Here is a 27,567-nt window from a genome sequence, read left to right on the forward strand (position 1 = left end):
TCCTTTCCCCAGATTCCGTATCACCTCTCATCGGGAAAGTCAACTGATGTCCAGTGCCTCAGTTTTACCACCAGAAGAATGGGCCTTCCTGGCTCAGCCCAAGTCCAGTAAGCCTGAAAGGCTCCTCATGCCCCACCTGCACCAGATCCATAGAATGGGCAGGGAATATGCTTTAGGAAGCTCCAGGTCTGCACAGAGGGTGGGAGTAGAACAATTATGCCAGGACACAAGTCCACGTCTGTGTATAAAGATGCCCAAGGCTGAAGAACCAGCCGTGGGTGAGGGTGGAGAGTGTCTTTTATTGCACTGTACCAATGTCAGGTTGGGGAGGTATCTCCTGGAAAGCTCCTGTTTTCAAAGGGACTATGGCCCTGCCATTCAGATCCCACAGGAGATGGGATCCCCACCCCACCCCACCCCCGGAACCCCCTCTGCCATGCTCCAGGCTGATGGCCCAGGGAAGGACCTCTAGCTGCTGCCAGGCAGGGACAGCAAATTTTCCAATGGCATCTGGTTCATGCTCTGGCACCCACAGCCACCTTAGGGCCAGGCCCACGGAGCGGGAGACCAGGGCAGGAACAGTAGTCACCGGCCTTCCAGGGGGGTCTCTTCACCACTTGCCAAGTCCACAAAGGGCTTCTTGCACAGTTCCCCAGACAGTGCTGGCTCCTGAGCTCTGGGGCTCCCAGGGTCTTGGTCAGGGGCCTCCCTCTTGCGCTTGTACAAGGAGGGGCTCTCCTCACCCAGCCGACCCTCAGGGAGGCCCTGGCTTCGCAGACAGACGATGGCCGCAGCCTGCTCCGCCAGTTTCTTGGACTTGTCCCTGGGCAGATGAGGCATAGGGCAATGAGGCAGGTGGGCACATTGCAGGACTAGAGGCTGGGAGGACTGACTCTATACGCTCTTGGCAGAAATTCTGACAAAATTGAGTAAGGGATCATTGTCCAGGGACACCACTGCCCACGCACACCATTTGCCCAACCCTCCTAGGCCAATGCTAGATTCACATCCCCCACCCCATGCCTCATGCCCTCCGATGAAGAAACTCACCACAAGGTGGACTGGTACTTTTGCTCAGCAACAGTGACAACAGAGCAGAACAGGCGATCTAGAGGGCGTTGAACCTAGTACAGAGAGAGCAAAAGAAACAGGGATGGCTGTACAGGAGCCAGGGGAATGAGCCCTGGAAGGCTACCTGCTGGGGTCAAACCAAAGGCAGATAAATAATAGGTTGGTATTTCCAACCTAAGTCAAATGAAGACTACCTGTATCACATGCTCCTCCAAAGCAAAAGTGCCTGGTGTGTCTTCCAGAGAAGAAAAGTAGATACACAAACAGACAATGATATCAAGTGGCCAGAGCTCTGTCATGGACCTAAACAAAGGGCCATCGAGCCTTTGGCTGCACGTGACTATGACAGCCTTCCCTTATTGACATCTGGATAGGCCAGGTCCCCAAAAGGAGGAGGAGTTCACCAGATGGCAAAGAGGTGAAAGAGGACAAGGACGGGAGCAGAGAAGGTCCAGCTGGCCGAAGGACCAGGTGATATGGCTGGGCTGGGTGGATGAGACCTGAAGTGGAAAGGCATGTGAGGGTCTCGTGCTCGACGCTTAGGTGCTGGGGCTTGACCCCACAGGCACTGGGGAGCTGATAACTTTAGTAAGGGAGATAAAGGTTAGATTTGTTTTGGAAAACTCACTCTGGCAGAGGGGGACGTACACAAGGACCAGAAGGTACAAGCCTGGAGGCCAGAAGCATAGTCTAGAAGAGGCAGAGTAGCCTAAGCAAGGCAATGGCCACAGAGACCAAAGGAAGTGAAGCAAGACTATCTCAAAGTTTCCACCCAAGAGGCCCCATGTTTGGGGCCCAATTCTGTGCCCCGTTGACAGAGGCCTGATCCAAAGACATGTCTGCCAGAATTGGACAACAGGCCACTGTCCGAGGGGAGAGCCATCAGCAACTGACCTAGCCACCAGCAACCTCTGTGTGCCTACAAGGTCGAGGCCAGCCTGCAGCCCAGCAGTCTGGAGTTGAGGGTACAAACTGTGGATGTGCTAGAGTGATGGCACCAGCCATGGGAGCACCGTGGCTGGCTACAGGGCAGGCCACAGCCAGGAACTTACCGTTTCATACACAGGCTGTGCCAATTTCTCCCTCCGGCACCACTCCAACAGGCACATCTTGGGGGTGATCTGGGGTGGGTAAGCTCTCCTGGGGAAATGAGGGGAAGCAGTCAGGGCCCACCCACTGTCATCACTCCCTCCCCTCAACAAGGACCCTCCTCAGTTTGATAGGAGGTGCAGAAACTGGAGGAATTAAGACACCAGGCTGCTGCCTTAAGGCCCTTGTACCTACTTCCCCAGGCTCCCATTCCTGTCCTACCAGTGGCTTGGGACCTGGCTACTACCTAAAGTCAAGGTGGGCTTTGGCATGCTTGGGAAACTGGCGGGGGAAGAGGAGTAAACTCCCAGCACTCTGAAGTCCAGCCTGGAAAACAGCCTTCAACAGCCAGGAAGGAAGGTCCAGTTTGCCTCTGAAGACAAGATCAGTAGGGAGTGGGTGGAGGTAGGGAATGAAGGGGGCCAGACTATGATCTCAGGGATCTAGTTCAATGCCTACCCTGATTATATGTGCCTAGTGCCAGGAACATCTGCTGCTGCCATGGACACAATGGACTCTGGTTTCACAGTCAGAGACAGGGTGGGAGTTCTCCCTGGCCTATGAATGCCCAGCAGCTATCCTCCCACCCCGACCCCCAATCCCTTGACAGACAAGATTGGCTCCTGCTCTGGGCCTAGGGACTGGAGAAGGGCTCAGATCCCAGATGGCAGAGGACATGGATGAGGGTACCACTCAAAGCTGAGTCACAATCTGAGGCAATAATCAGCCAGAGGCTACTTCTGGCTAGAGCAGGCACCCCAGGGATGGTGAGGGGCAGTGGCTGTGGGCAGGCGCTGCACAGCCAAGGGGGACTAGGGTCCTGCTGCTGCGGCTGAGGAGCTCCATGCAGGGCCCAGGAAAAAGCAGATTTCCAGGGACAGGAGACAAAACCACCCACCCTGAGTTGGGGTGGGGGAGTTGGAGGGGGTCAGGGAAAAAGTAGAATTCAGTCACCCTTGGGACAACATGCACATCCCCGACTGTGCTATCTGGGCTTTCAGGAACTATCTTCCCTGAAAGTTCCTTCTTTGGGATGCTAAAAACTGAGAACAAATGTCCAAACCAAGGAGACCTGTGGTCCCTAAGCTTGACATTAATCACATATAGTAGCCAGCTTGCAGGCCCAGTCAGACCCCGAGGACACTGGCCCTGGCCCAAGCTGAGGCCAAGCTGGAGACCCACCGGTCAAACCTGACAGCCATTTTAATGACACCAGAGGCATCTTCAGCTGGTTCCCCCGCCTCTTCAGGAGTCCTGGCTAAGAGCTTGGCCCGCCGGGCATCCAGCTGCTGTGTGGTCTCCTCATAGAAGGCACCAAGGCCAAAGGCCTCACTATGGAGTGAGAAGCACAGCAGGACACACACGTTGGTAGAGCCAGCATCCAGGCACTCCAGGAGCCCAGGGACATACCACATACACCAAAACGCCATCGGGACCTGGCCCTCAGCGGCTACCTCCTGGACTGGCAGATGGAGAATGAATGTGAACCCCTGAGTGAGGACACTGTAGGGAGGCTGGGTTGGGTGGAAAAGGTTCTAAAGGTCACCTCCACCACCTGCAGCCTTTCTCCCAAGGAGGAGCACAGGTGGTGTCCCCAGCCAGCTGGGACTAAGTTGACCTACACTGACCAAGCATATGGGGTACACACAGTTTCATCCTCGTGTGGGCCCACGGGAGGAAGAAAAAGAGGCCTGATCACTGAGTGGTTCCCCACTTCCCACCTGGCCACAGCAGTTATCATGGGTACCACCTGGAGCTACAGAATTAAACTTTTTTCCTTGAGCTTACAAGATTCCTGGGTCAAGCTAATTAAGCTATGTGGGTTAGGGACAGGACCAGCACCACAAGCCAGGGGTTGGAGGATCATGTGGGCAAGGCTTTTCCCTTCTAGGAAGCACTGTGAGGGCTGGAAGACTCCTAAGAAGATGGATCCCCGACGGCAAAAGCAGTTCAGAAAGGCTTCTTTGGAACAGGGAGGATATAGACAGTCAATGCGAGAGGGAGAGAGCCTGCCAGACAGAGGACCCAGTATGAACACAGGGTGGAGCTACAGAAGTGGAAGTGCAGACAGGGTGCAGTGGGAACAGGGACTAGGCCAGGTGGTGAAGGGCCTCAAGTGTCAACCACCTGAGATGGAGCTGCACCAGATCTAGAGTACCATGGGCTGGCCTCCCAGACCACAGGGTGATGGGGTGAGGGCACAGGCTCTGGCCAGGGGCTCCATTCTATAGCCCCAACTCTCCTGACCATCGGGTCTCGGTGGCCTGGCACGTGACGAGTCTGTTAGTAGAAAAGCCTCTTCCTCCCCAGGAAATCCCAAGCACATCTTTTATATTCCTCCATCCTACTAGTGCCCTAGGTCCCAAAATTCTACTACTAATCAGTACAGGGATGGAACGTTCCAAAGCTTTGAAAGTATCCCCTTCTGTGAGACAAAGCTACACCACCACTCCACTCGTATATGTCCATGTCCAGAAGCTATGTCCCTGGCCCCCTAGAAGAGTCAACTTAGGGTCCAAGATCAAGCCTGGGCAATGTCTGCAAGGAGAGACGGACAGCCCATGTCCCCTCTTACCAAATTTCCTGGGAAGACTGAGCAGCATGGAGCAACCTTCCCTGGGGTGATTCCAGCTGTTCTCGTAGCATCTGGCACAAGCAGTACTTAGTGTTGGTGTAGTGGTTGTCATACTGCACTGCCTGAGAGAAGAACTGCCATGAGCCCACCTGCTGCCCAGGCAAGCTCTAAGGCCTGAGCTACGCTCTGATGGTGGGGAAAGGGGCTGCGAGGGGGCATCAGAGGTATGCGTGCAGCCAAGGCAATGTGACCCCATAAGAAGAGCCACCCTAGCCATCTACTCCTCGAGCTAGCAGTACAAAGCTTGAGGACACAGCTGAGGCCCACAGTCAGGAACACACTGTCCTGGAAAGCTTAACTGAGGTCCAGAAGTGCAGAAGCCCCCTCCTACTTCAGCCACCACAGACTATCACAGAGGACCTACTGCCGAGCATCTTCCAGGGCAGGGAGGGGAAACACACCAAATTCTGGCATGGCAGGTCCAGCCCTAGGACAGGGGTGAGATTCTTCTATTCCTTATAACCAGGGTGGGCACCTTCCCTTCCCACATCTTGAATAGCCTCTCTCCAACTTCCCCCTACATGGGTAAAGCACAGCACCATTTACCAAGCATATTCGCATGTGTTACTTGTCACTTCATTTACCTATACAAGCGTGAGGTGTACCACCACTCCACAGACTGGGAAATGAAGGGAGGCAAAGGACTCCCCACCAATACCCAGTGAAAGCCCACCTACCTAGGATAGGGTAGGGCAGGACAGCAGCAGTGGGTGAAGGTTGCCTGCCCCAGGCCTCCAGAACCCCCTTATACCCCTTGCCCCCTACACTGTTCTAGTAGCTCCACCTGGGCCAATGTCTTCAGTGCCTGGGAAGGTGCCATGGCACACTCTAGACAAAGTGGGGAATGAGTAGGTGATTCCCCCGCTGGCAGCAGGGCCTTGATTCAGCTTGTTTGGGACAGTAGGCACCTGGCTGAACCAGAAAGCAGCTCTATCTACATTTGAAAGCCGCTCCCTTTCTCCGCAACTATACACCCTCTTGAGGAACTGCCAAGGGACAGGCTGAGCAGGAATGATAGCATCACCTTTCACCCAATAAGCAAGCTCAGCACTACTGAACACGTCTTCTCTGCCACAGACTTGTCAGCTGGCCAGAAAAGCTGGACAGCTGACCTGGGCTGAAGCAAGCCCCCCTTGCCTCAAGCTGACCCAAACCATTGGAAAGCTAGTGGTCACCAACCTGCCCAACAAGACACTCAGAATTAGGGTACAAGGGCTGTATGAGGGCTGCAGCACTGAGCAGGAGAGGCTCTAGGACACAGGCCTCAGGGCCTCCTGACATCCCAACTTGCACAGCCATGAGAATACCCACATACCATGGCAGCCACAGTTGCCCAGGCATGGCCTTGGCTTGGAGAGGGCACAGGCAGTCCCAGGAGGGTATGAACCCTAGGACTGAAGAAAAGGGTAGAAGTTTGCTCTGTGCGAGGCCCAACTCACGGAAGAATTTGAGAACCACTCACTATCTCTGCCCATAGACATTTGCAGCTGATCAGAGTCCCACAGAGTTACAGGGTTGTGCCAAAGAGACAGGGCAAGTGAACTCATAGTTTCCTTTTATAGGGAAATGCCCTTGCCACTACTGTCAAGCTCTCAGTGACAAGAAACTGGCTTACAAAAAGCTATTCCCTAAGGAGAAGGTTAAAATTAAGCTATTCCCTAACTCATAGACTAAAGCATTCTGGGAATCAGGAACAGAAAAGTTTTAGAAGTGATTCTGACTGATGAGTCAAATCAGGTGAGCAGTCTCTATGGAGATAATCTGTCCCCAACAACAACAGCTACAATGGCTCCTCCTGGCTGTGGCTGCTCCTATGTCAACCTATAGGCATGCGTGTTGAATACATGTGGTGTATGAAAGAGAAGGAAAAAGATATTATGTGTTTGGGGCCCCAACAGCATCCTGCATCCAGAGGTCCTTGCTATGACCCCCACTCCTTTAGAAGCTTTAGAAGGGGGAGATAGTAGGGGCACACATCCCAGCATTTTCTCTTCGCACTGCAGCTGGAGAGACCCAATGCTGCACTACAAGAGCTAAAAAGAAAAGGAGAGAAAAACAGGAGCTGCTGGCAGCTGGGGGTTCACACAAAGTGCTCTCTGCAGGAATGTGGCAGACAGTGAGAAATGTTTGTTTTGAAGAAGCACAGAGACATACATATCTGATGTACTTCTGCATGACCTCCTCCAGAGGCCGTAGACCCTCCTTAAGGAAGATAGATGGGTTCCACATGGCTGCTCGGGCCACCATCACTGAAGAGGCTGCCGTGGCTTGTCGGAAGTCCTCTATGTCCAAATACTGTTGGATATGGTCGTGAGATCCTCCACTGAAAAGCAACAGAAGAATTACAGATGTCCCTGTTATGTAACCTACCAGCATTTTCAGAAAAAGGTAACTCCCAGATCTGCTACTCATTAACTGTGTGGCTTTGGCCAAGTCCCTTCAGGTATAAGAGCTTTAGTAGAGATTACAGTGCATACCCCCATTATGAAGTTAGGAGCACTAAGTAAGATGATATATGTAAAGTAGCCCAAACAATGCCTGGCACCTAATAGGTATTCCAGAAAATTTACTTTCTCTCCTTCTCATCCGAAACAGTGGCTAAAGCCAGCCCACATCTGAAGACATGGGTCTATAACGGGTATGTGGGCCATAGAAAAACTCTGAAGCTGAGCAGGCCACCAACATGGCCACTAAGGACAGAGTCAAAACCCTGAAGAGGGGAAGAGGCACCCTGGTGATCATGAGAGGAAGGAAGGAGGCTCAGTTAGGTCACGATTTCCCGTCCCTCCACCCTGCTGCTCCAAGGACCCCCAGGGAAACTGCTCCATCCTCATGTGTTTCATCGGGGTCAGGCAGCAGCTTTAGTCCAGAAACAGCCATGTAGAAGGGGAGGGCCTTCAGGTGGCAGCAGAAGCAACAGGGCCCAGTCTTGAGTAGCCCTGATCTCTCCAAGCCACTCCCAAAACTCTTTGCTCCAGGGAAGGCGGGGCCTAGCTAGCACCCTGTGCTTAGCTCCTCCCTCCTACCATTCAGGCATGCCTTTTGTCAGGGCTGCTCTCTTCCCAATGTCCCAGGCTCCCTCAGGCTCTGTGCTGCCCTAAGGTGCAGGGCTGAGCTAGACTCCCAGCTGGCCTACATAGTCTCACTTCCCAGGGGTGACTTTGAGCTGCATTTTTGGGACCTGACACTGACCAGCCTAGGTCCTTGGTCCTGTAGCTGCACAGAATTTTGCCTTCTGCTTCTGTGAGCTGCCTTATGTGCCCGGAGCCACAGCGCTATGAGCTCTGGCCTGGCACTCCTCACATAGCTCCCTACACTCTGCACGCTTAACTCTGGGGGTGATATCACCTTCCCCTGGGCCTGCTTCAGTGGCCACCTACTTGCTCTCTCCCTGCCTCTGAACACTCCAACCCCCAGCCATACAGTGCAATGCCCTGGGCCCTGCCCACTGCACCAGAGGCCAATCGGCCTGACTTACACGTAGACATTTTTCAGCCTCATTCTCATCTTCATCTTCCATCCCACCCTTTTTCTCTTTTTCCTTACGGTCATTTTTGGGTGCTATCTCATTCCATTTTTTGTATGCCAGCTCAAGTCCCTTCTGAATGAGGTAGGACATAAAGTAAAAGATGAAGAAGGGTGGCTTACTTGGCTATGACAGGAATGGAGAGGGCATCAGCAATGGCTTTGATGACGTCACAGCTGACAGGGTGCTGAGGCCGCTCCTCCCGCTTCCTTGGAGAAGAAGAGATAGGCCTGAGGGCTGAGCACCAAAGGCCAGGGTTACCTCAGCCAAACCCTGCTGTCCTTCCTACTGAACCTCAGGAAGGTCAGGTGGCCATGTGGTCATCAAGGACAGGCTACAGGGGCTGGCCCTCCCTGGCCTCTGGAGAAGGACTCTGTCATGAGGGACAGGAGCAGCACAGGTCCCTCCTGAGGCCAGCCCAGCTCTTGGAGGCCTGCAGGGGAGGCATGGCTGCAGGGGGCAATGTGGACAGCCTGCCTTCCATGGTCACGCTGCTTTTCCCTGACTTCCTCTCACCTCTGCCAGAGATGAGGGACAGTGCCATAAGAATGCTGCCCCTACTGTCCCAGTCCTGCCCTCTCCAAGGGACTGGGAACAGCTGCTGCTGCTCAGACTGGCCACTCCCATGCAGCTGCCTATGCCGCGGCCAAGTTGCACAGCTGATCCTGGTGAGAGGCACCTGACACAGGGTAGGCCCCATGCCCAGGGCAGCCATGACAGGCCACAGACCATGGCTGTCACAACAAGCCACAGGGAGGCAGGACCACAACCTAGAGGCCCTCCTCCGAAGGTCAACTGCAAGAAGTATTTATGAATGAGTGATTCTTAGGGATGCTGAGGCGAGGCCAGACCCGAGTTGTGCTCAGAGGTAAAGCAGGAGAAGTGGTTGACCAGATGGCCTTTGCTATCAGAGTATGTCTCCTCACTATGCTCCTCAATAAAAGGGTCAAGGGTCACAGGCCCTCGGAAGGCCCTGTCAACCCAGCCTCCACCTTTACCTCCCTACATCCGCAGCAGCCAGTTTCAGCCCATCCCCAACAGCTTTGATGGCTAGAAAGTCCTTCCTCAAACTCACCCAAATCTGTCTTCTTAGTGTGCCCAACTACCAGTAAAAGCAATAGCTTTGTTTATTAAGAGAATTCTCTATGCACTGTGCCAAGGATTTATATTTACAGTCTCATAAAAGCCTCACAACCAACCCTATAAAGCAGAAATTATCTTAACTTCCAAATGAGGAATGTCGCGCTCAGAGAGGTTAAGTGATTTGCCCAAGGATACACAGCCAACAAGCAGCAGAGCAGGAATTTGAAACCAGAAAATCTGAGTCCAAAGTATGTTGCCTCGGGAAGGATCATACGTGCACTTGTGTGGCCTCTCACCTCCTCTCCTGGGTCTAATCCAAGCAGCTCTGCTTTTCTCTGTTTTATAAGTTGGAGTTCTGGGTTCCCATCTTGGAAAATGCTATGATAGACACAACCAACAATCTGAGCTGTTCCTACTAGACCCCCGAGCCCAAAGGAACAACATTCAGAGAAGAGAGGTCACTCTGGCTAAAGTCTACTGACCTAGGATTCTGTACAAAAGGACATCCTGGACACAGGGAGCAAATTTGATTGGGAAACTGGAGGTAACCTTCAGAAACACCTCAGTTCTCAGCAGAAAGCACAGCAGCTACACATATAAGGACTGTTGAAAGTAATCATTTTGACAGCTGGCAGTCCAACAAGGACAGACAAAAGAGGCAGTGCCTTTAAAAGTATAGCAATCTACCTGGGGTCATTCAAGGGAGAAGCCATTGCTCAATGCAACACAAACAAAATGAAACTCGGGGTCAGAATTCTAATTCCACCACTTACTGGCTGCATAGTACAATTTTGAGTAAATCACTCAAACTCTAACATTTATACATCCTGATAGTAGTGGAGATTCTCCTTCCCCTTGGTCTCTCTGTGTCTGTAAAGCTCAGTGTCTAGATGCTGATGAATGAAACAAAGAAAAATGCAAGCCCATTCAGGACTCATGGGATATCTAAAGAACAAGGCACAGCAAGGCAGAATTTGTAGAAAAGAAGTTGTTGTCACCTGAGGTCTGGGGAAAGATCATTAAGATGGCTGGGGACCTCCCTACCAGTCAGTCACTAGAAAGGTGACCACTCACCTCCCATGAACTGCAATGGCAGCAATGCCAGTCCTCTCTATCCGCTTCACAAGGTTCAGGGTATCTTCCAGCTGGGGAAGAAGACCATCCAGTGTGGTTACTGAAGCCCCAGAACAGCTGCCACCTCCTACAGTAAGCTCAGCTCCACCCATCCTCTAAACCTAATTCAGCACCTCAAGAATCATTCATATATCCCCAAATCCAACATCACTAAGGTGAATGCACCTTCAAATGTAACACACCATCCTTACCGATGGCAGGATGCGAATCTTGCAGGTCACAGGTCTGCATGTCCCTTTTACAAGAGTGCTGAGGATCTGCAGAGAGAAGAACACAAGGGCACCTACCTCTTCTGGAACACACCACTACATTGCTTTTATTAACTAATTCTGCTACAGACCCGTGCATTCCAGTGGCATGAACACTTTGCGTATGTACTCATGAGTGCATGTATGTGTCTGTTGTGCACATATACGTGTAAGCTCCACAGGTAAGGGGTCTGCCTTTGTTCTATGCTAAAGCCCCAGCACCAGTGATCCCCTGCCTGGCACATAGTGGTGTATGTATATTTGTTAAATATACATATGAGTGAGTGAATAAATCTGCATGCTTATCTGTGTGGAACACAGTGAGCCTTTGCCAGGACAAACATTAGAATTACCGGGAGAGCTAAAGAAATATAGACTCTTGGATACTACCCCATTATTTCCTGAATGGGTCTCTAGATACAGGGCTTACGAATGTGTGTTTCCAAAAGGCTCTGCCCAACACACAATTTGATTCTGAGGTCTAGCCCTGGTTAAGAACACATGGCTGACAGCTTCTTTCCTGGGTGAAGGCGATGTTCCCTGAGTGCTACCCCAGGACTGCAGACTGAGGGAGCAGGAAGGCCTTTAAGGGCCTGGGGCCCTGTCCTCATGTACTCCTCTCTTTAGGGTAGTCAAATATATAGGAGTGAAACTGGCAAAGGAAAAGACAACATATTCAACATATTAAAAAGTGCTTATTGCATAGTAATTGTGAAAGATTTCAAAGAAAGATCAAGTCATCACACAGGAAAGTTGTCAGGGAAGTAGCAAGATCAGACCACACAAGAATCAGAGATCAGGAGATCAAGAGAGATATAGATGACACTGCAAGTCTGTGGCATTGCTATCTTCTTCCCTCATCAAACATTTCAGTCCAAGAAAGATGGAGGGAAGGTGATCCCAAGAGCCCTCTTCCAAGCACTGGATCTCTGTTCAGCAGAGCAGGGGAACATCAAGCACTGCTGCCGATCTTGATTCCAGACAGGAGAGGGCAGTAGAGAGCTAGGTTGCAAGAATAAGGAGAGGAAGGCTTTGTCTCAGGGACAGGCTGAGGCAGGCCACTGCAGAAGACATCAGATCAGGAGGCTGGGCTGACAGGTGGACAGTTCATGAGCAAGATAGGACCTGCTGGCCCAGGCACAATTACTAGGGAGTGGAAAGAAGAAACAGTCCCCAGGTGCTGCCCCAGGAGGCAGACTGGGCCTGAGGTCCTAGGGTCATGCTGGCAGGCCTTAAAGGGACACTTAACCCTTAAAGGGAAGATTGCCAGGTCGATCAGGAAACAGAATAAAAATTCTCACTCTAGTCCTACCCTTCATGTTTACAGCAACATCTCTGGAAGGTTCCCCTGCAAGTTCTCACTTAGAATCCTCTGATATTTGGTGATTTAAGCTGGTCTGATCCAATTCTCTGTCTTGCAGAACTTCCTTTTGGTGTATTTTATCCAAGTAGATCTTCAGTATTTCTGTTCATTTCCTGAGTGTGTTAAGGACTAGGAAGGAAATTAGGTAAGCTAAAGCTCTAGCCACTGGCAAGGATCACACTGAGGAGAAAGGGCACTAGACTCTGTCTTCTGGCCAGGCTCTAGCATGAAATTCTCCTGGACACCCAGCTCTCCAGATCCAATTCACACCACATGTCTCTGTGGTGTGAAAGTCTCTGGGGGGAAAGGACCAGACCCAAGATCACATCTCAGGAAAGTAACAGCTCACCTATCCAAGGTAGGCTTGCCCCATTAGATCCACTGGCCATCGTAGGAAAAGCAGAACCCTTAGCTTCCCCGGTTATAGGGGAGAGGGCAGATGGGAGGAAGGGAAAGGGTAGGCTTGGAAATCAGTGAGACCTGCCAACTGTCAGCCCTGGCCCAAGTGCAGCATGCATAGGGGGATTCCTGGGGTGCACAGGGAATCTTGGGCAGGGATGAGACAGAGAATATTACTGAGGTATAAAACTGAGGTTCTTGCTGGGCATGGTACCTCACACCTATAATCCTAGCACTGTGGATCTGAGGTGAGAGGATCACTTGAGGCCAGGAGTTCAAGAGCAGCCTGGTCAACATACCACAACCCCATTTCTACAAAAAATTTTTAAACATTAGCCAAACATGGTGGCTAATTTTTAAGCATGCCTTTAGTCCCTGCTGCTTGGAATGTGGAGGTGGGAGGATCGCTTGAGCATAGGAGTTCAAGGTCACAGTGAGCTATGATCTTGCCACTGCACTCCAGCCTGGACAACAGAGCGAAACCCTGTCTCTAAAAAATTAAAATTAAATAAATAAATAAAAATAAACCTGAGGTTCTTAATTCAAGGAAGGTATACCAGAGTTACCTGGTGGAAGCTTTTTCAAGAGAGTGATACATCCCTCTCCACCCCTATGCACCCCAAGGGTATTCAGAATTCTCAACAGATAACATCCCTTTTTAAAAATTGGGGTAAAATATATAACAGAAAATTTGTCATCATAAACATTTTTAAGTGTATGTTTCAGTGGCATTCTTTACATCCACAATGTTGTGCAACCATCATTGCTATGTATTTCCAAACTTTTTCATGACCCCAAAAAGACATCTTTATTTGGAGAAAATTTCTGCAGGTGGTACTTAGATGCTCCCACGGATGGAACCATGGGCCTAAAATACCAAGCCTGGAAGGACCCACAAGTCTGTCACCCAGGTGACCCAGCTTCTCAGTACAATCTGGGCCTGAAATGAATCGAGCCTCCTACACCTAAGTCACATCTGGCTTTGTTGTGCAAGCCTACAACCTCCCCTCTGGGGGGTAAACCGATCTCTGGTTCCACCTGGCCGTCTGAGTGCCCAACCAGAGAAGCAGTGGAATGAACTGAGCTTCTCAGGTGCAGTGTGTCTCTGCTGCCTCACAGATGAAATGTGCCTCATTCAAAGCGGGACAGTGGAGAGGACAGAGCCAATAGCATGGGTCCGAGAAGCCAGGAGGCTGGAGGAGAACGGAAGTGCCTGTATGCACATGTTGTAAGCTACATCCCTCCTGCTGGGCCCCTCTCCCAAGTGTGGCAACCAGTCTGACACCCACAGTGTACACTTCCACTCCATCCTGCACAGAGGTGTCTGACTAGAGGTTCCTAAGTCCAGGCACCTACTGAATTGTGGCCAGACACTTATAAACTACACTCAGGCACCTTAAACCTGAGATGCCATCAGAGGGGGCAACGATGCTATGTTAGAAGTCACAAGACTATAGCTCTAAAGCAGGCTCTGCCTGCCACTTAGTTGCTACATGATCTTGAGCAAATTATTTTTATCTCTCTCTGCTTTAGTTTATTGTTCTTAATCAAATGGAGATAGCAAATGCCTACCCTGTCTACTTCAAGGGGTTTAGGGAACAAAAGGCACATTATATAGGCACACTGTAGGCACATTATAGAGACATTATAGGTACAGCATCTATGGCTGCACATGGGAAAACTGAGGAGGCACCAAGCCAACACACACAGTATTCTTCCCATATTCCAGAGACAGCTGGACAGGAGGAATACACAAGGCTCAGCAGCTGACACAGCAGCCAGCAGAAATGATGGCAGCTCTTACTGGTGGTGCCTGAGTTCCAGGTTGCTCTAGCCTGTGGGAGACACTGTGAGGCTTAAAGCCCAGACAGGGAAATGGGGATAGAGAACGAAAAAAACGAAAACAAAGGAGCTAAGAGGAACGACAAGGAGAGAGCTGGTAGACCAGGAGAGAAAAGCAAAAGGTATGTATGGTATAGCAGAAAAAATCATCCCCACACATGTCCTGGCAGTGCACAACACTGGGTGGTGAATGCCAACCTGTCCCCAGGGCTTCATTAAACTGGCATGCAGAATCACCAAGGGAAGGGAACAGAAGGAGACTAAGTTCAGCTTGCCTCATCCGACCCTGGCCTGGCCTGGCCTGCTCTCAGAGGGCTGGTGGTGGAGTCTGCCAGTATTCAGGGGACCCACTGCTGCTCTCATCAAGCCCCTAGGAGAGGCCAATCCACCCCCACACCCCCGCCCACAAACAGAAACAGCCACTGAGGCTGTCCTCACCAAGGTGGCCTGGCCTCGCCTCCCATGATCACCCCAGAAGGGAGCGAGGTGGTGCAGAGGAGGCTCTGAGTCCTCAGGACCCCCAGGCTCTCAGTTGCCATGCCCCTGGCTCTGGGCTTTTAAGGAACTCCAGGCTGCTGTAGGCTGGCACAGGGGTTCCCAAACTTGGCTGCACAACAAACTTACTGAGAACCTTTTTAAAAACATTTTCAGGCCCCAGGTGGAGAGACTGGGTAGACTCCAGTAAATCTGGAGATGGAGAAGAGGTGTTCTGGACAACTCCAGGTCATAGCCGTGGTTGAGGACCCCTGCTTTCACCCAGGCAAGACTTACCTTCTCAATCTTGTCAGGGTCTGACAGCAGAGCAGCACCCATTCCTCCCTAAGGAGAAACACACACAGGGTCTTCTTACAGCTGGGGCAAGATCACCCTCCCCACAGGATGGCAACTTGGTGTGGCAACCTGTCCCACCCCAGCACTCGCCCTCAAAGGACCAAGGCCACTGGCAATTGGCACATCTCCAAACCAAGCAGAAAGGCAGCTGCATCCATGTGTATAATATCTGGAACTGGAGTGTGATGAATTCTAGAAGTTATCACTCTCCCCTTGACAAAACCCACAGATCTATCTGGAAGTGGGCTCTACAAAATTTATTTTTTAAGACTGCCCACTCCCTACCCAGGTCTCAGTGTCTTAATAAATTAAATCCCACCATCTCCCAAGCCCTTAAAAAACAATGAATCTGGCTAAGCATGTGGCTCACACCTGTAATCCCAGCACTCTGAGAGGCTGAGGTGGGAAGATCGCTTGAGGCCAGGCGTTCGAGACCAGCCTGGCAACATAGCAAGACCCCACCTTTACAAAATAGAAAAATTAAATGGCATGGTAGTGCATGCTTCTAGTCCCAGCAACTTGGGAGGCTGAGGCAGGAGGATCACCTGAGCCTAGGTGTTCGAGGCTGCAGTGAGCTATGATCAGGCCACTGCACTCTAGCCTGGGCAACAGAGCAAGACCCTATCTCTTAAAAAAACAAGCAACAAAAAACAAATCAGTCTTTCTTTGAAAAGAGATCAAATGTACCTTCTTCCTATCATACTTAACACTCACTGAGATACCCCCACCACCAGCAAAGCCACACAAAGGCACACAACCTGCATCACTTGTCCAGGCCCTTTTCCTCTGCCACCAACAACGTCCCAGTCCTAAGGACCCAAACCCTGCCAAACTCTAACAAAAGCCCCAGCAAATGGAAACCACCAACACATGGAACCACTTAAATCTCGACAGTAACAACAATGGTTATCTCTTAATGATGGAATTATTAGTGATATTCCTGCTCTTTTTTATACTTTTACTCCTAAATATTTCAGTGTATATTTTCTAAGAATAAGGATATTCTGTTATACAATCACAGAAGAGTTATCGACATCATAAATTTATATTGATACAGTATTTTTACCTAACTACTATGATTTCCATTCTAATTTTGCCAGTTCATCTAATAACATTCTTTGGAGCAATTTTCCCATCTACCACACAATGCAATCCAGAGTCAAGCATTAAACTTCACTGTCATGTCTCAGTAGCCTCTTTTAATCTGCATTTGATTTTTGTGAGGACTATAAAGAAATTAGTTTACCTTGGTGGAATATTCTTTTGGGCAGCCCATGTTGACATCAATACCAGCTACGTCATTTTCTCTGGAAAAGGGTGAAGGAGAAAAGGTAATAAATATTCAATTTAAGGCAAGAAGGTAGAGTAAAAGGCACGGATGGGTCTGTGCTCACGAAGATCCTACCGTGTCCCTGGCCCTGTGAAACACACCAACCCTCAATGCCAGAAGATGAAAAAGGGAAAGAAATCTGTCCCTAAAATGTGCAACTATCTCATCTGAGCAGAGCTCCAGAGGAAAGACAATGTGTGCACACATCTAAAGGGCTAGATGTAGAAGATTTGCTCCTTTGGAGTTGTATCAGATAACTCAAATACTGAGTGGCAGGCACACTGAACTTGATCTCAGGGCTGCAGTTTTGACTGAGGTAGTAAAAGCCATTTGTCAATGCAGAAAAGTGACATGAGCACAAGAGCCCTTTCCCAGAGCGCCGCTTCTGATGGGAGTTACAGGACCGCCTCTGTTGGCTGGGCTGCACGGTTGGCTTACTCCAAACAATGCTCAGATGCAAAAAGGCCTTCGTTCCATCCTCTGGTACATACATAGTGAATGGTCTGAGATCAGCAACAATTCCTGCCTGAGTTCCTTCTCACTCTTACTGTAAATAGCAACAGTAGCTAACACTAAGCACTCACTATGTGCCACATTCTGAAAAGACAATTACATGCACTATTTCATTTACCCTTCCCTATGCCAGAGATTGATAGTACTATTTAATTTTATTTATTTATTTATTCTTTGAAATGGAGTCTCATTCTGTCACCCAGGCTTGAATGCAGTCGCATGTTCACAGCTCACTACAACTTCAAACTCCTGAGTTCAAGCAATCCTGCTGCTTCAGCCTCTCAAGTTGCTGGGACTATAGGCTTACGCCACCACGACCAGCTAACTTCCTTATATTTTGTAGAGATAGGTTCTCATTGTGCTGCTCAGGTTGGTCTTGAACTCCTGGCATCAAGAGATCCTCCTAGGCTGGGCACGGTGGCTCATGCCTATAATTCTAGCACTCTGGGAGGCTGAGGCGGGAGGATCGTTTGAGGTCAGGAGTTCGAGACCAGCTCGAGCAAGAGCGAGACCTCGTCTCTACTAAAAAATAGAAAGAAATTATCTGGACAACTAAAAATATATAGTAGAAAAAATTATCCGGGCATGGTGGCACATGCCTGTAGTCCCAGCTACTCAGGAGGCTGAGGCAGAAGGATTGCCCAGGAGTTTGAGGTTGCTGACGCCACGGCACTCTAGCCAGGGCAAAAGAGAGCGAGACTTTGTCTCCAAAAAAAAAAAAGAGATCCTTCTGCCTCAGTCTCCTAAAGTACTGAGATTACAGACGTGAGCCACTGCCCCCAGTCAGTAGTACTGTTTTATAGATGAGGGAACTCAGTTCTCAGTGAGGTTAAGTAACGTACCTAAAGTCACACAGTTAACGAGGAGCCAAGCCAGAATTCCAGCCCAATTCTGTCTTAACTTCAAGCCCATCACTTTACCCATAGTACTCTCCTGCCTTTGTTAATTCAAGAAGCACTAAGTCTTATATATACTTCATGAGAGTTAAAGCCTCAGGACTCACAGTCATGATATTATCACGAATAAACACTAACAAACAAGCCCCCTCACACACAGAGGGTCTCTGGGATCTGGGCACTGAGGGTATAGCCCTTGGATGCCACAGAGAAGGAAACCAGGCACTCTCCACCTGTAAACAGAAGGTAATGGGCTAGGAGGTAGATGGGTGGTCATCTCTAAGGTCACCAGTAACATTATGGCCTCACAGCTCACAGGAGTAACAAAGGCAGCACCAAAGAGGGGGAACTTACACAAGCCTGGCCACCGCAAGGGCTCGCTCTGCGTCTGATGTTCCCTGGGAACACAAGAGGCTGTATCAACCACTGCCCTGACACAGGTAGACATGCACAAACATATCCATATACGTCACACATACACACACGTGAGGCTGGCTTTCTCTTTAACGGCTAGCTCACTGGACTAGCTCACTACCAGCAGAAAAAGGTGGACTTGCAGGGCCTAGAAAATGTCATCAATGCTGTGAATACTTTCAATCATAAGAAAAGTTGAAAAATTTTGTAGTGAACATTCAGATACCCACCACTTAAGTTCTACAATTAACATTTTGCTGTGTTTGCTTTATCACATGTCTACCCACTGTTACCAATATTTTTAAAAAACCTAAACATCTTTCAGGTGCTGTTTCTGAAAAAGCATCAAGAAATGCCCAAAGCCAAGAAAAGAGAGCTACAGAGTCATTACAACTCTAACATAAACCTTAACTATTCTTGAGGAAACCTAATTTCATTCTATGGGAAATATATACAGACTACATAAAAACAAAGACCATGTTCTGAATAATCAATGCTAGGGATTAGAAAACTAGATATAAAAGTCATGCCAAACAGATCATGCCTATCATTCAGTAAATTAAATTTGAGACTGGAGGCGAGTAACAGACTGCGACAGCTTGATTTCCATAAACTGTCTCCAACAGCATAATCACTCATGGGCAGATCTTTGGAAAACATTGAAGGAGTCTTCAGGAAGCCAATGTTGTGCACTATAGCTCTGGTATCAACACTGGCCTGGCACAAGGCCATGAGCCAGGAAATCCCAGGCACCTCAGGAGGGTACTAAGCAATGGGGTCTCTCACCATCTGGAAGACCACCCTGTTCTGTTCTCTTTTGCAGGTGCGGAAGACCACTCGGTCATCAGGGGCAACAAAGTCTACAGTGCTGAGCACCTCTGCAATAAAACACAAACACAAGGGGCTGCTCAATTAAGATGCAAGTTCAACCTGGCCTAATCCCTGAAGAAAAACAGCAAAAGTATAACCTTTAAGGGAAAAAAAGGGACCCTAGATGTATACTATTCTTTCTCTTTTTTTTTTTTTTCAGAGACAAGGTCTCACTATGTTGCCCAGGCTGGAGTGTAGTGGCTATTCACAGGCGCAATCATAGCTCACTGCTGCCTTGAACTCCAGGGTTCAAGTGATCTTCCCACCTCAGAACCCCAAGTAGCTGGGACTACAGTTGCACACCACCATACCTGGCTGATTTTTTAATTTTTTGTAGGGACAAAGTCTCACTATGTTGCCCAGGCTGGTCTCGAACTCCTGGCCTCAAGCAATCCTCCCACCTCAACCTCCCAAAGTGCTGGGATTACAAGCGACCACACTGGCTATGTCGTATTTTATACATATGCATTATATACTATATGTGTAAAAAAATATACATTATTCCTCTTTGTGATTACCACTTTAGGTGTGGGATTATGGAGGGTTTTCTTTTTCTAGGTTATATAGATCCAGAATATTGAATTTTTCATAATACAAAAAAGAAAACATAGATTTAAAAACAATTAGACAAAATTCAGTCATAACTTCTAGTGAAATTATATTAAGATTTCACAAACACATTACACCAAAAACCTCAAGGAATATACCAGAATTCTAATCAAAGCAAAATCTGTCTCATCAAAAGAGTATAAGCATCCCACTGTAGAAATTCAGATTTAGAAAAAGTATCAACAAAACCACAATTCATCACAATCACTTACATCTGCACAGAGCTTAAGGTGTGCAAAATACTTACACATCCCTTATCTTATTTGATCCTCACTCCATCCCCATGATTTAAGTAAAGCCAGGATTACAATTTTCACTTTACAGATAAAGCAACTGAGGCAGAGACAGGTCATGTGACTTGCACAAAGTCACACACCTACCAAGAGGCTGAGCCAGGGCCAGTGCAGATGCCATCCTGACTCCAAGGTTCAGATTCCTCAGGTCCCTCCAGTACAATGACACGTGGCAATTTCTATGCCAGCAAGTCTGTGTATAGGAGGCTTGAACAGTCTTGAACATGTAGACCTTCAGCATGGGGGGAGGACATTCAATGGCACACCTGATGGGGACTGCTTAGCTGGTCATCCTACTACAAACAACAAATCACAGCTTTGGGTACATGTAGTGCTATCCACCCTACCCAATTACAGCGAGCAGGGGCCTGAGTGAGCCATGCTCAATTGGATGCTCTTCCCAGCTTCCCTTAGCTTATGCAGATTTCTTTTTTTAAGAGATGGGGTCTCACTATATCACCCAGGCTGGTTTAGAACCCCTGGCTTCCCTTCCCAGTCTCCTGAGTAGCTGGGACTACAGGAACAAACCACCACATCCAGGTAACTTCAAAATAATTTTCTGTGACAGGGTCTTACAACATTGCCCAGCTGGTCTTGAACTCCTGGCCTCAAGTGATTCTTCTGCCTTAGACTCCTGAGTATCTGTGACTACAGGTGTGAGCCATCATGGCTGGCTACATCTGGCTTTTTGTCATGGCCTCTGGAGAGCAATGATTGCTCTCAAGGGAGCATGAGATTTCCCAAATTACACAATGTTGCCAGGCAGGACACTGTCACCCCAGGCAAGGGCAGTGGTAGCCCAGCAGGACACACACACACAATCCTGGGGCCAGGGCTGCACTCACCATTGACAACTCTCTTGCACTGAAGCATCTTGAGGTCAATCAGCTCCTGCAGAGGAATCAGAGAACACTCGTCAGTCTTGAACATGTAGACCTTCAGCATGGGGGGAGGACATTCAATGGCACACCTGATAGGGACTGCTTAGCCGGTCATCCTACTACAAACAACAAATCACAGCTTTGGGTACATGTAGTGCTATCCCCCCTACCCAATTACAGCGAGCAGGGGCCTGAGTGAGCCATGCTCAATTGGATGCTCTTCCCAAGGACGTTGGAGACACTTGGGGCCTAGAAAGGATGAGCCACTCAGAGAGTCAGAGAGAAGATAATCGCCCAGGACATGGCCACCTGAACACTTTCCCCACCTACTGGTCACAGCTGAAGCCTACCCCCCTGAAAGACTACCCCACCTCATCACTAGGCAAAGGGCAGGCCGTGATGGGCTCCCAGGAAACACCCAAGGACAAAACTGAGACCAGTGACTAAAAGCACAGGGAGGAATATCTGTGATGAACAAAGGAAAGAAAAGTCTAAAACCCCCATCCCAACATGGCTGACACTATGTGGAACTAAAAGGGGTGAGCTCCCCAACTCTGGAGATAGTCAAACAGACTCAGGAAAGAAAGGAAAAATGAGTTTCTTCAAAATCAGTATCATAAAGATAGATGGAAGGAAAGCTCATGACTCCTGGAGGATTGAGATTCTCTAATTCCTAGTTGGAAATAGGAATTAGTGGTCTTCTTTGTTCAGTGATCCTTACTGCAGACGGGTAAGACAAGTCAGAAGAGGCAGGCACCTGTCACACTGCCCAGGAGCTCATGCCCAGGAATTCTGGGGGTGCAGAAGACAACAGGAAGAGACTGTGCTCCCTGGTATTCATCCCCTTACTGACTCTCTATGAGCCTCAGCAAGTCACAACCCCAGTCAGGTGGGCACAATGACCTCTGCTCAGTCATGGGAGCATCAGGGCTAACATGGCCAAAAGTTCCTCAAGGCCTCCGTGGGGCTCCCCACAGTGTACCCACCACCTAGGTTAGTACACGCTCTAGGTGTTTCTGTGGCTGTTCTCTCCATGAAGAACTCAGGACATCAAGTATCTAATGCCCACCAGGGCTGACCAAACAAATCACCACAACCAAGCAGTGTGGACACATAGTTGGCACCCAAGCCCCAAGAATCAGTCTGGCTTCCTGAGGGATGGGCAGAGCCCAACTCAAAGCCCCTGCAGCCAGGGTTCCTAGCTATAGGGGCAGGTACAAAGGCAAGCAGACCTGTGAAAAAACGTGAATGGCCTGTGCTTATGAAGAGAAGTTCAGCAGCCAGGCTGAGCTACAGCAAGGACTCAAGCAAGAGAAAGCAAGGCAAGACCCTCAGCAAAGACTGGGAAATATATTGGTTCCAAGCACTTATGGAAATCTCTGTCCATTCGTTATTAGCTGACCATTAAACTAACCAAGCAGAAACTTCACTGGCCACACATGACAAAGAATAGAAATTTTACAAAATTAGTTCAGAATAGTCACTAAGCACACAAACAACATCCCCTAAGGAGGAGAGAGAATCTGATTCCCAGAGTTGCCACATTACATTATTTAAAATGTCCAGTTTTCAAAAAAAAATTATGAGACACAGGCCAGGTGCGCTGGCTCACGCCTGTAATCCTAGTACTCTGGGAGGCCGAGGCGGGTGGATTGTTTGAGCTCAGGAGTTCGAGACCAGCCCGAGCAAGAGCGAGACCCCGTCTCTACTAAAAACAGAAAGAAATTAGCTGGACAATTAAGAATATATAGAAAAAATTAGCCAGGCATGGTGGCGTGTGTCTGTAATCCCAGCTACTCGGGAGGCTGAGGCAGAAGGATTACTTGAGCCCAGGAGTTTGAGGTTGCTGTGAGCTAGGCTGACGCCACGGCACTCTAACCTGGGCAACAAAGTGAGACTCTGTCTCAAAAAAAAAAAATTATGAGACATGCAAAAAAACCAAGAAAGTGTGGTGTACACACACACACACAAATCAATAGAAAATGGTGACCTATGTAAGGTCCTCTGAGGCGGGCGGGGTGATTTGACTGTCTAATCAACCAAGCTTTGCCCAGTTAGAAGAGTCACATACTAAAAGTCATCACATAAATCCTGGGCCCTAAACTTCCAAAGGGCTTGAAAACAACCCTAAGAATTCCCCAAAAATTAGCTGATGGAAAGTCTGGAACCTGGGAGGTCAGCTCTGTTTCCTGTGGCAGCTCTGTTCCCTCTGCCCAGCTTCCACGACCCTCCTTAACACAGACTGACGCCCTGGCCTATACACGAAGTGTGGCTCTCTAGAACAGGCACTGTGCTCTGAGAGACTCACCTCCACCCTCATGTTTCACTCCATCTGTCTCCCAGTGAATACAAGCCCACTTTCTGGAGTCTCAGAAAAATGCTGCCTGCACAGGAAAAGTGAAGTCCAAGGTAGGTGAATATGTTAACATCAGCACGACTGCCTTTTCCTCAACTTTAACAACCCTTAGAATCTTGCCCAGAACAGGTTTGAGCCCAGGTGAGCTGAGGGTTCTGAAGGCCTGAAGCCCTTACCACCACCTGGTCCAACAGGTGAAACCAGCAGGATGGCCAAGGTGACGGCATAAGTGAATTTGAAAATAAAGAGCTAGCACTCAACAGACCAACTCTTACTAAAGGCACAGGATTAGGGAGTTGTCTTCCTAATCCAAGGGACAGGGAGAGCCATCAGAGTAAGCAGTCGACGGAGACAGTATGCAAAGGCCAAGTAAAGAGGAGAAGGATCCGTTTACCCTGTGCCTTGAAGGGATCACAGGAAAGTACAGCTGGACAGAGCCAGAGGGGGACAGCAGGAAGAAGCTGCAGGCTCCATCCTGGGGTCAGTCATCCCACAGAAGCCTAGGGGTAAATACGGACAAAGTGGATGAGGAGCTAACGTTGTTCTGTGCAGGGTTGGGGGTGGCAGGGGATCAACACACGCAAAGAAAGGTACCGGCTAAGTTCCCCGGGATTTGGTCTTTTGTGGTCCCCAGTCCTCTGGCTCTGAGTCAATGATTCCTGACAGGCCCTGCTCCCATTCCCCTTCCAAATCTAAGAGACTTTTCTGGAGGACAAGGAGAGTGTTTGCCAGGAAAGGCTACACCCAACCCACAGCTGAGCACCCAGAGCCCGAGTGCTGGCTCAGTGAGCTTCCACACATGCCACAGAGCCTGGCCCCTGGGAACAGGTTCCTCCATGCCCAGGGCGTGCTCTAGCAGCCAGGAAGGCTTATGGGCGTACTAACATTCCATCTCACATTTCCCAGACATTTTCACCTCCACGTTGACAAACTACTTAGGAGTCAGGGCTTGGCCCTCTGTGATCCTGAACTCCGGAACCTCCCTTTGTGCCTTTCACCTTATACCTTTGGACAACACATAGCCCTTCCTCCCTCCCTCCCACTTCACCTGACCAGCACCCTCCATACCTCTGCCTCCGCCCTGCTGCAGATGCCAACACTCCCATTCCCAGCATGGACACACCCTCATCCTGAGGCTTCTCAGCTCTCCTCCCCAAGACACCGCAAACCAGCAACACCGTCCAGATCTGGCTGCCGGGCAAACTCCCCAGTCTCTAGTCCCCATGGGAACAGGACCAAAACTTCTCCACTTTCCTCAAGTCCCTACCTCTCTCCTGCCACCCTCATTCTCAACGGAAGACTGGCTTCCTGCATCTCAGAAAACAAGTCTCTCAGGCACGAAACCCCTTGGCTTCCCTCCCTTCCATCATTTTCCCCCTCTCCACCTTGGGCCATCTCAGAAGAAGGGAGGTCCCACCTCTTTGTCAAGGATCCTGTCCCCTCTAAGCACTAGCCTTCCCCATCACCCCCAGTTCCTTGAATCTTCCAGCCTCCCCTCACTTCTAACTCCTTCCTTCCCTTTATTCTACAACATGCAAGTCATCTAAAAAACCCCTGCACCCTGCTTCCTCCACCTCAAGCTACCTGCCTGTGCTCTCTTCCTCCCTTAACCTCTTAAATTCCTGAAGCTGGCAGCCCTATTTCTACTTCCTCACCTGCTGTTCCCTCCTCAAGCCGTTAACTCCATGAGTGTTCACGTTCATGTGCCACAGCCATCCTGCAACTGCCTGATTTTCAAATCAGATACCTACTTGGTCTTTTTGCAAATGGATTTCTCTGCATCATCTGACATAGTTAACAGATCTGACTTTTGCCTTCCTTGACACTACACTCCTCTTTTTCCCCCCCCTTACAGGCAGAGTCTTTGCTCTGTTTCCTAGGCTGGAGTGCAGTGTCACCATCATTTATCACTGCAACCTCCAACTCCTGGGGCTAAGTAATCCTCCTGTCTCAGTCACCCAAGTGCTAGGACTACAGGCATGGGCCACCATGCCCAGCTAATTTTTTTTTTTTTAATAGAGACAGTATCTCACTATGTTGACCAGGCAAGTCTTGAACTCCTGACCTCAGTGATGCTCTCACCTAAGCTTCCCAAAGTGCTGGGATTAAAGGTGTGAGCCACCGCACCTGGCCTACACTCTTCTTAATTTGCCTGTTTTACTCACTCTTTTACCCCTCCTCTCATTGGCTCCTGTCCCCTAACACATGCATCCAGGACATAAGGATATATTTTCCCAAGTCCCTTCTTAAGATCTCCTTGCTCTATGCAGTGGTTTTCTTTTTCATTAAATGTTTTATTTTAAGAAAACTATGGGTTCACATACAGCTGCAACAATGTGAGAGTATCCTGGGTATCTTTTACCCATTTTCTCCTAATGGGAACATCTTACAAAACTACAGCACAATATCTCAACCAGGGTATTGACATTGATACAGCTAAAACACAGAGTGGTTCCATCGCCACAAAGATCCCCTGTATCGGCGTTTTATATGCAAGTCACTTCCTTACCCATCCCCCAACCAGTGGCTTTTAAAGATGGAAATATCTAAAGCACTTGGATAGCTTTGTCTTAAACTTCTCACACCCACTAGGGGAACATATCAGAATTGCAGATTGGAGGGAAGCTGCCCAGATAATTCCCACACACGCTCAATTGAGAATGACTGCTCACGCTCCCTCACTATTCAGTATCAGATACTACTGTAGTTTTATTTTTCCTAGTAGACACTTGCAGAACCTGGATCTGAAGCCTTATGTTCTCCAGAGCAGCCGCTGAGTATATGTACTGGCCTGCAAGCTACCACCACCAGAAAGTCTCACTGCTACCAACGCCAACCTCATCCAGCTTCTCTAGCCTGAACCTGGTCCTTTTCTTCTTCTGTCTAAACGCTGAGTTCATTCACTCATTTACTGAATGTATATTAACTCCTAGAGGCAGTGATTGGACATGATGCTCATTTACTCACCTGGCCCAGAAAGTCCCAGAACACTCCACATTACCCAGGCCTTAGCAGGGCTCACAGAACTCATCAATGCCACATGTGTCCATCTCCTCCAGCCTTCAGTGAGCCCCTGTAAAGTGAGCTCCCATTCTGTCTCCCTTGACTCCCCACCACTCCCACACACAGACATGGGGAGGCCCCACGTATGGAAACACCCTCCCAGGAAAATCAGGAGCTCCTCACCTCACAGTAAACAATGTCTGCTCCATAATCCAGGGCAAGCAGGCGCATTGGAAGAGTCCCTACCCGAACCATCGGGGCTAAGATGAGCTTGTTGTGGTAGCACAGAGAGAGGCTATTCACAATCATTCCTCCTCTGCCACAGCCTGAACAAACGGAAATGCAAATGGAGAAAGTTTCTTCTGTTATCCAGGGCAGGCTTGCCTTCTTCCTTCCAACACACAGTAGTTTGTTTTCCTTTTTCCTGATCATAAAAAGGATATATGCACATTCATTCATTTAACAAATATTTATTAAGTGCCTAGTCTGTGCCAGTCACTGTCTTAGTCTCTTGGGATACATTAGAGAACAAAACAGACAAAAATCCCAGCTCTAGCAGAGTTTTCATTCTAGCAGGAGAACGCAGGCAAAAAACAATAAGCATAACAAATAAATAAACAAATGATATAGTATGTTGGGAAACTGGTCATGCTATAGAATAAAAAATAATGGGGAGAAGAGAGAGTGAAAGTGCTGTGGATGGGCTGCAACTTTAGAGAAGCTGAGGTAGGTATCAATGAGAAGATGAGATCAGAGCAAAGATTTGAGTTAGCCCAGTTGGTATCTAGAGGGAGAATGCATAGCGGAGGAAACAGCCAGTGCAAAGGCTCTGAGGCAGGAGCCTGCCTGGTGTATTAGAGGAACAGCAAGGAAGCCAGTAGGATTGGAGGAGAATAAAATAAGTCAAATACACGATGTAACGGCAGTGAGAAGACAGGAGACAATGGTCAGATTACACAGGGCCTGTAGCACACTCTAAGGGCTTTGTTAGTTCTGCATGCAGTGAGCCAGTAAAGGGTTGTTAAGCAGAGGAGTGGCATGATCTGCTTCACGTTTCCACGTGACAACACTGACTACAGTATTAAGAACACATTGGGGCTGGGCGTGGTGGCTCACGCCTGTAATCCTAGCACTCTGGGAGGCCAAGACGGGTGGATCACTCGAGGTCAGGAGTTCGAGAC

General features: G+C 49.1%; 1 protein-coding gene across 7 annotated transcripts in view; it reads right to left on the reverse strand.

Moving 5' to 3' along the window:
* Positions 1–239: 239 nt before the first annotated feature.
* DUS2 (dihydrouridine synthase 2) overlaps positions 240–27,567 on the reverse strand; it is a 35,672-nt gene continuing 8,344 nt past the window's right edge. For 3 of the 7 annotated variants that reach the window (XM_045533438.1, XM_045533446.1, XM_045533444.1), the window contains exons 3-17: positions 26,570–26,810; positions 20,992–21,037; positions 19,161–19,252; positions 18,315–18,358; positions 16,468–16,528; positions 15,162–15,209; positions 10,730–10,795; positions 10,479–10,549; positions 8,444–8,530; positions 6,950–7,118; positions 4,736–4,857; positions 3,343–3,492; positions 2,124–2,211; positions 1,051–1,124; positions 240–823 (exon numbers count right to left, since the gene is read on the reverse strand). In XM_045533438.1, coding sequence (XP_045389394.1) covers positions 586–823; positions 1,051–1,124; positions 2,124–2,211; positions 3,343–3,492; positions 4,736–4,857; positions 6,950–7,118; positions 8,444–8,530; positions 10,479–10,549; positions 10,730–10,795; positions 15,162–15,209; positions 16,468–16,528; positions 18,315–18,358; positions 19,161–19,252; positions 20,992–21,037; positions 26,570–26,810 — 1,597 coding nt within the window. In that variant the 3' untranslated portion in view covers positions 240–585. The remainder of the gene's footprint in view (positions 824–1,050; positions 1,125–2,123; positions 2,212–3,342; positions 3,493–4,735; positions 4,858–6,949; positions 7,119–8,443; positions 8,531–10,478; positions 10,550–10,729; positions 10,796–15,161; positions 15,210–16,467; positions 16,529–18,314; positions 18,359–19,160; positions 19,253–20,991; positions 21,038–26,569; positions 26,811–27,567) is intronic. The other 4 variants (XM_045533442.1, XM_045533443.1, XM_045533441.1 and 1 more) reach the window with 2 other exon arrangements.

Source organism: Lemur catta, chromosome 20 (assembly GCF_020740605.2).
Source record: "Lemur catta isolate mLemCat1 chromosome 20, mLemCat1.pri, whole genome shotgun sequence".
Classification (NCBI taxonomy): Eukaryota; Metazoa; Chordata; class Mammalia; order Primates; family Lemuridae; genus Lemur; species Lemur catta.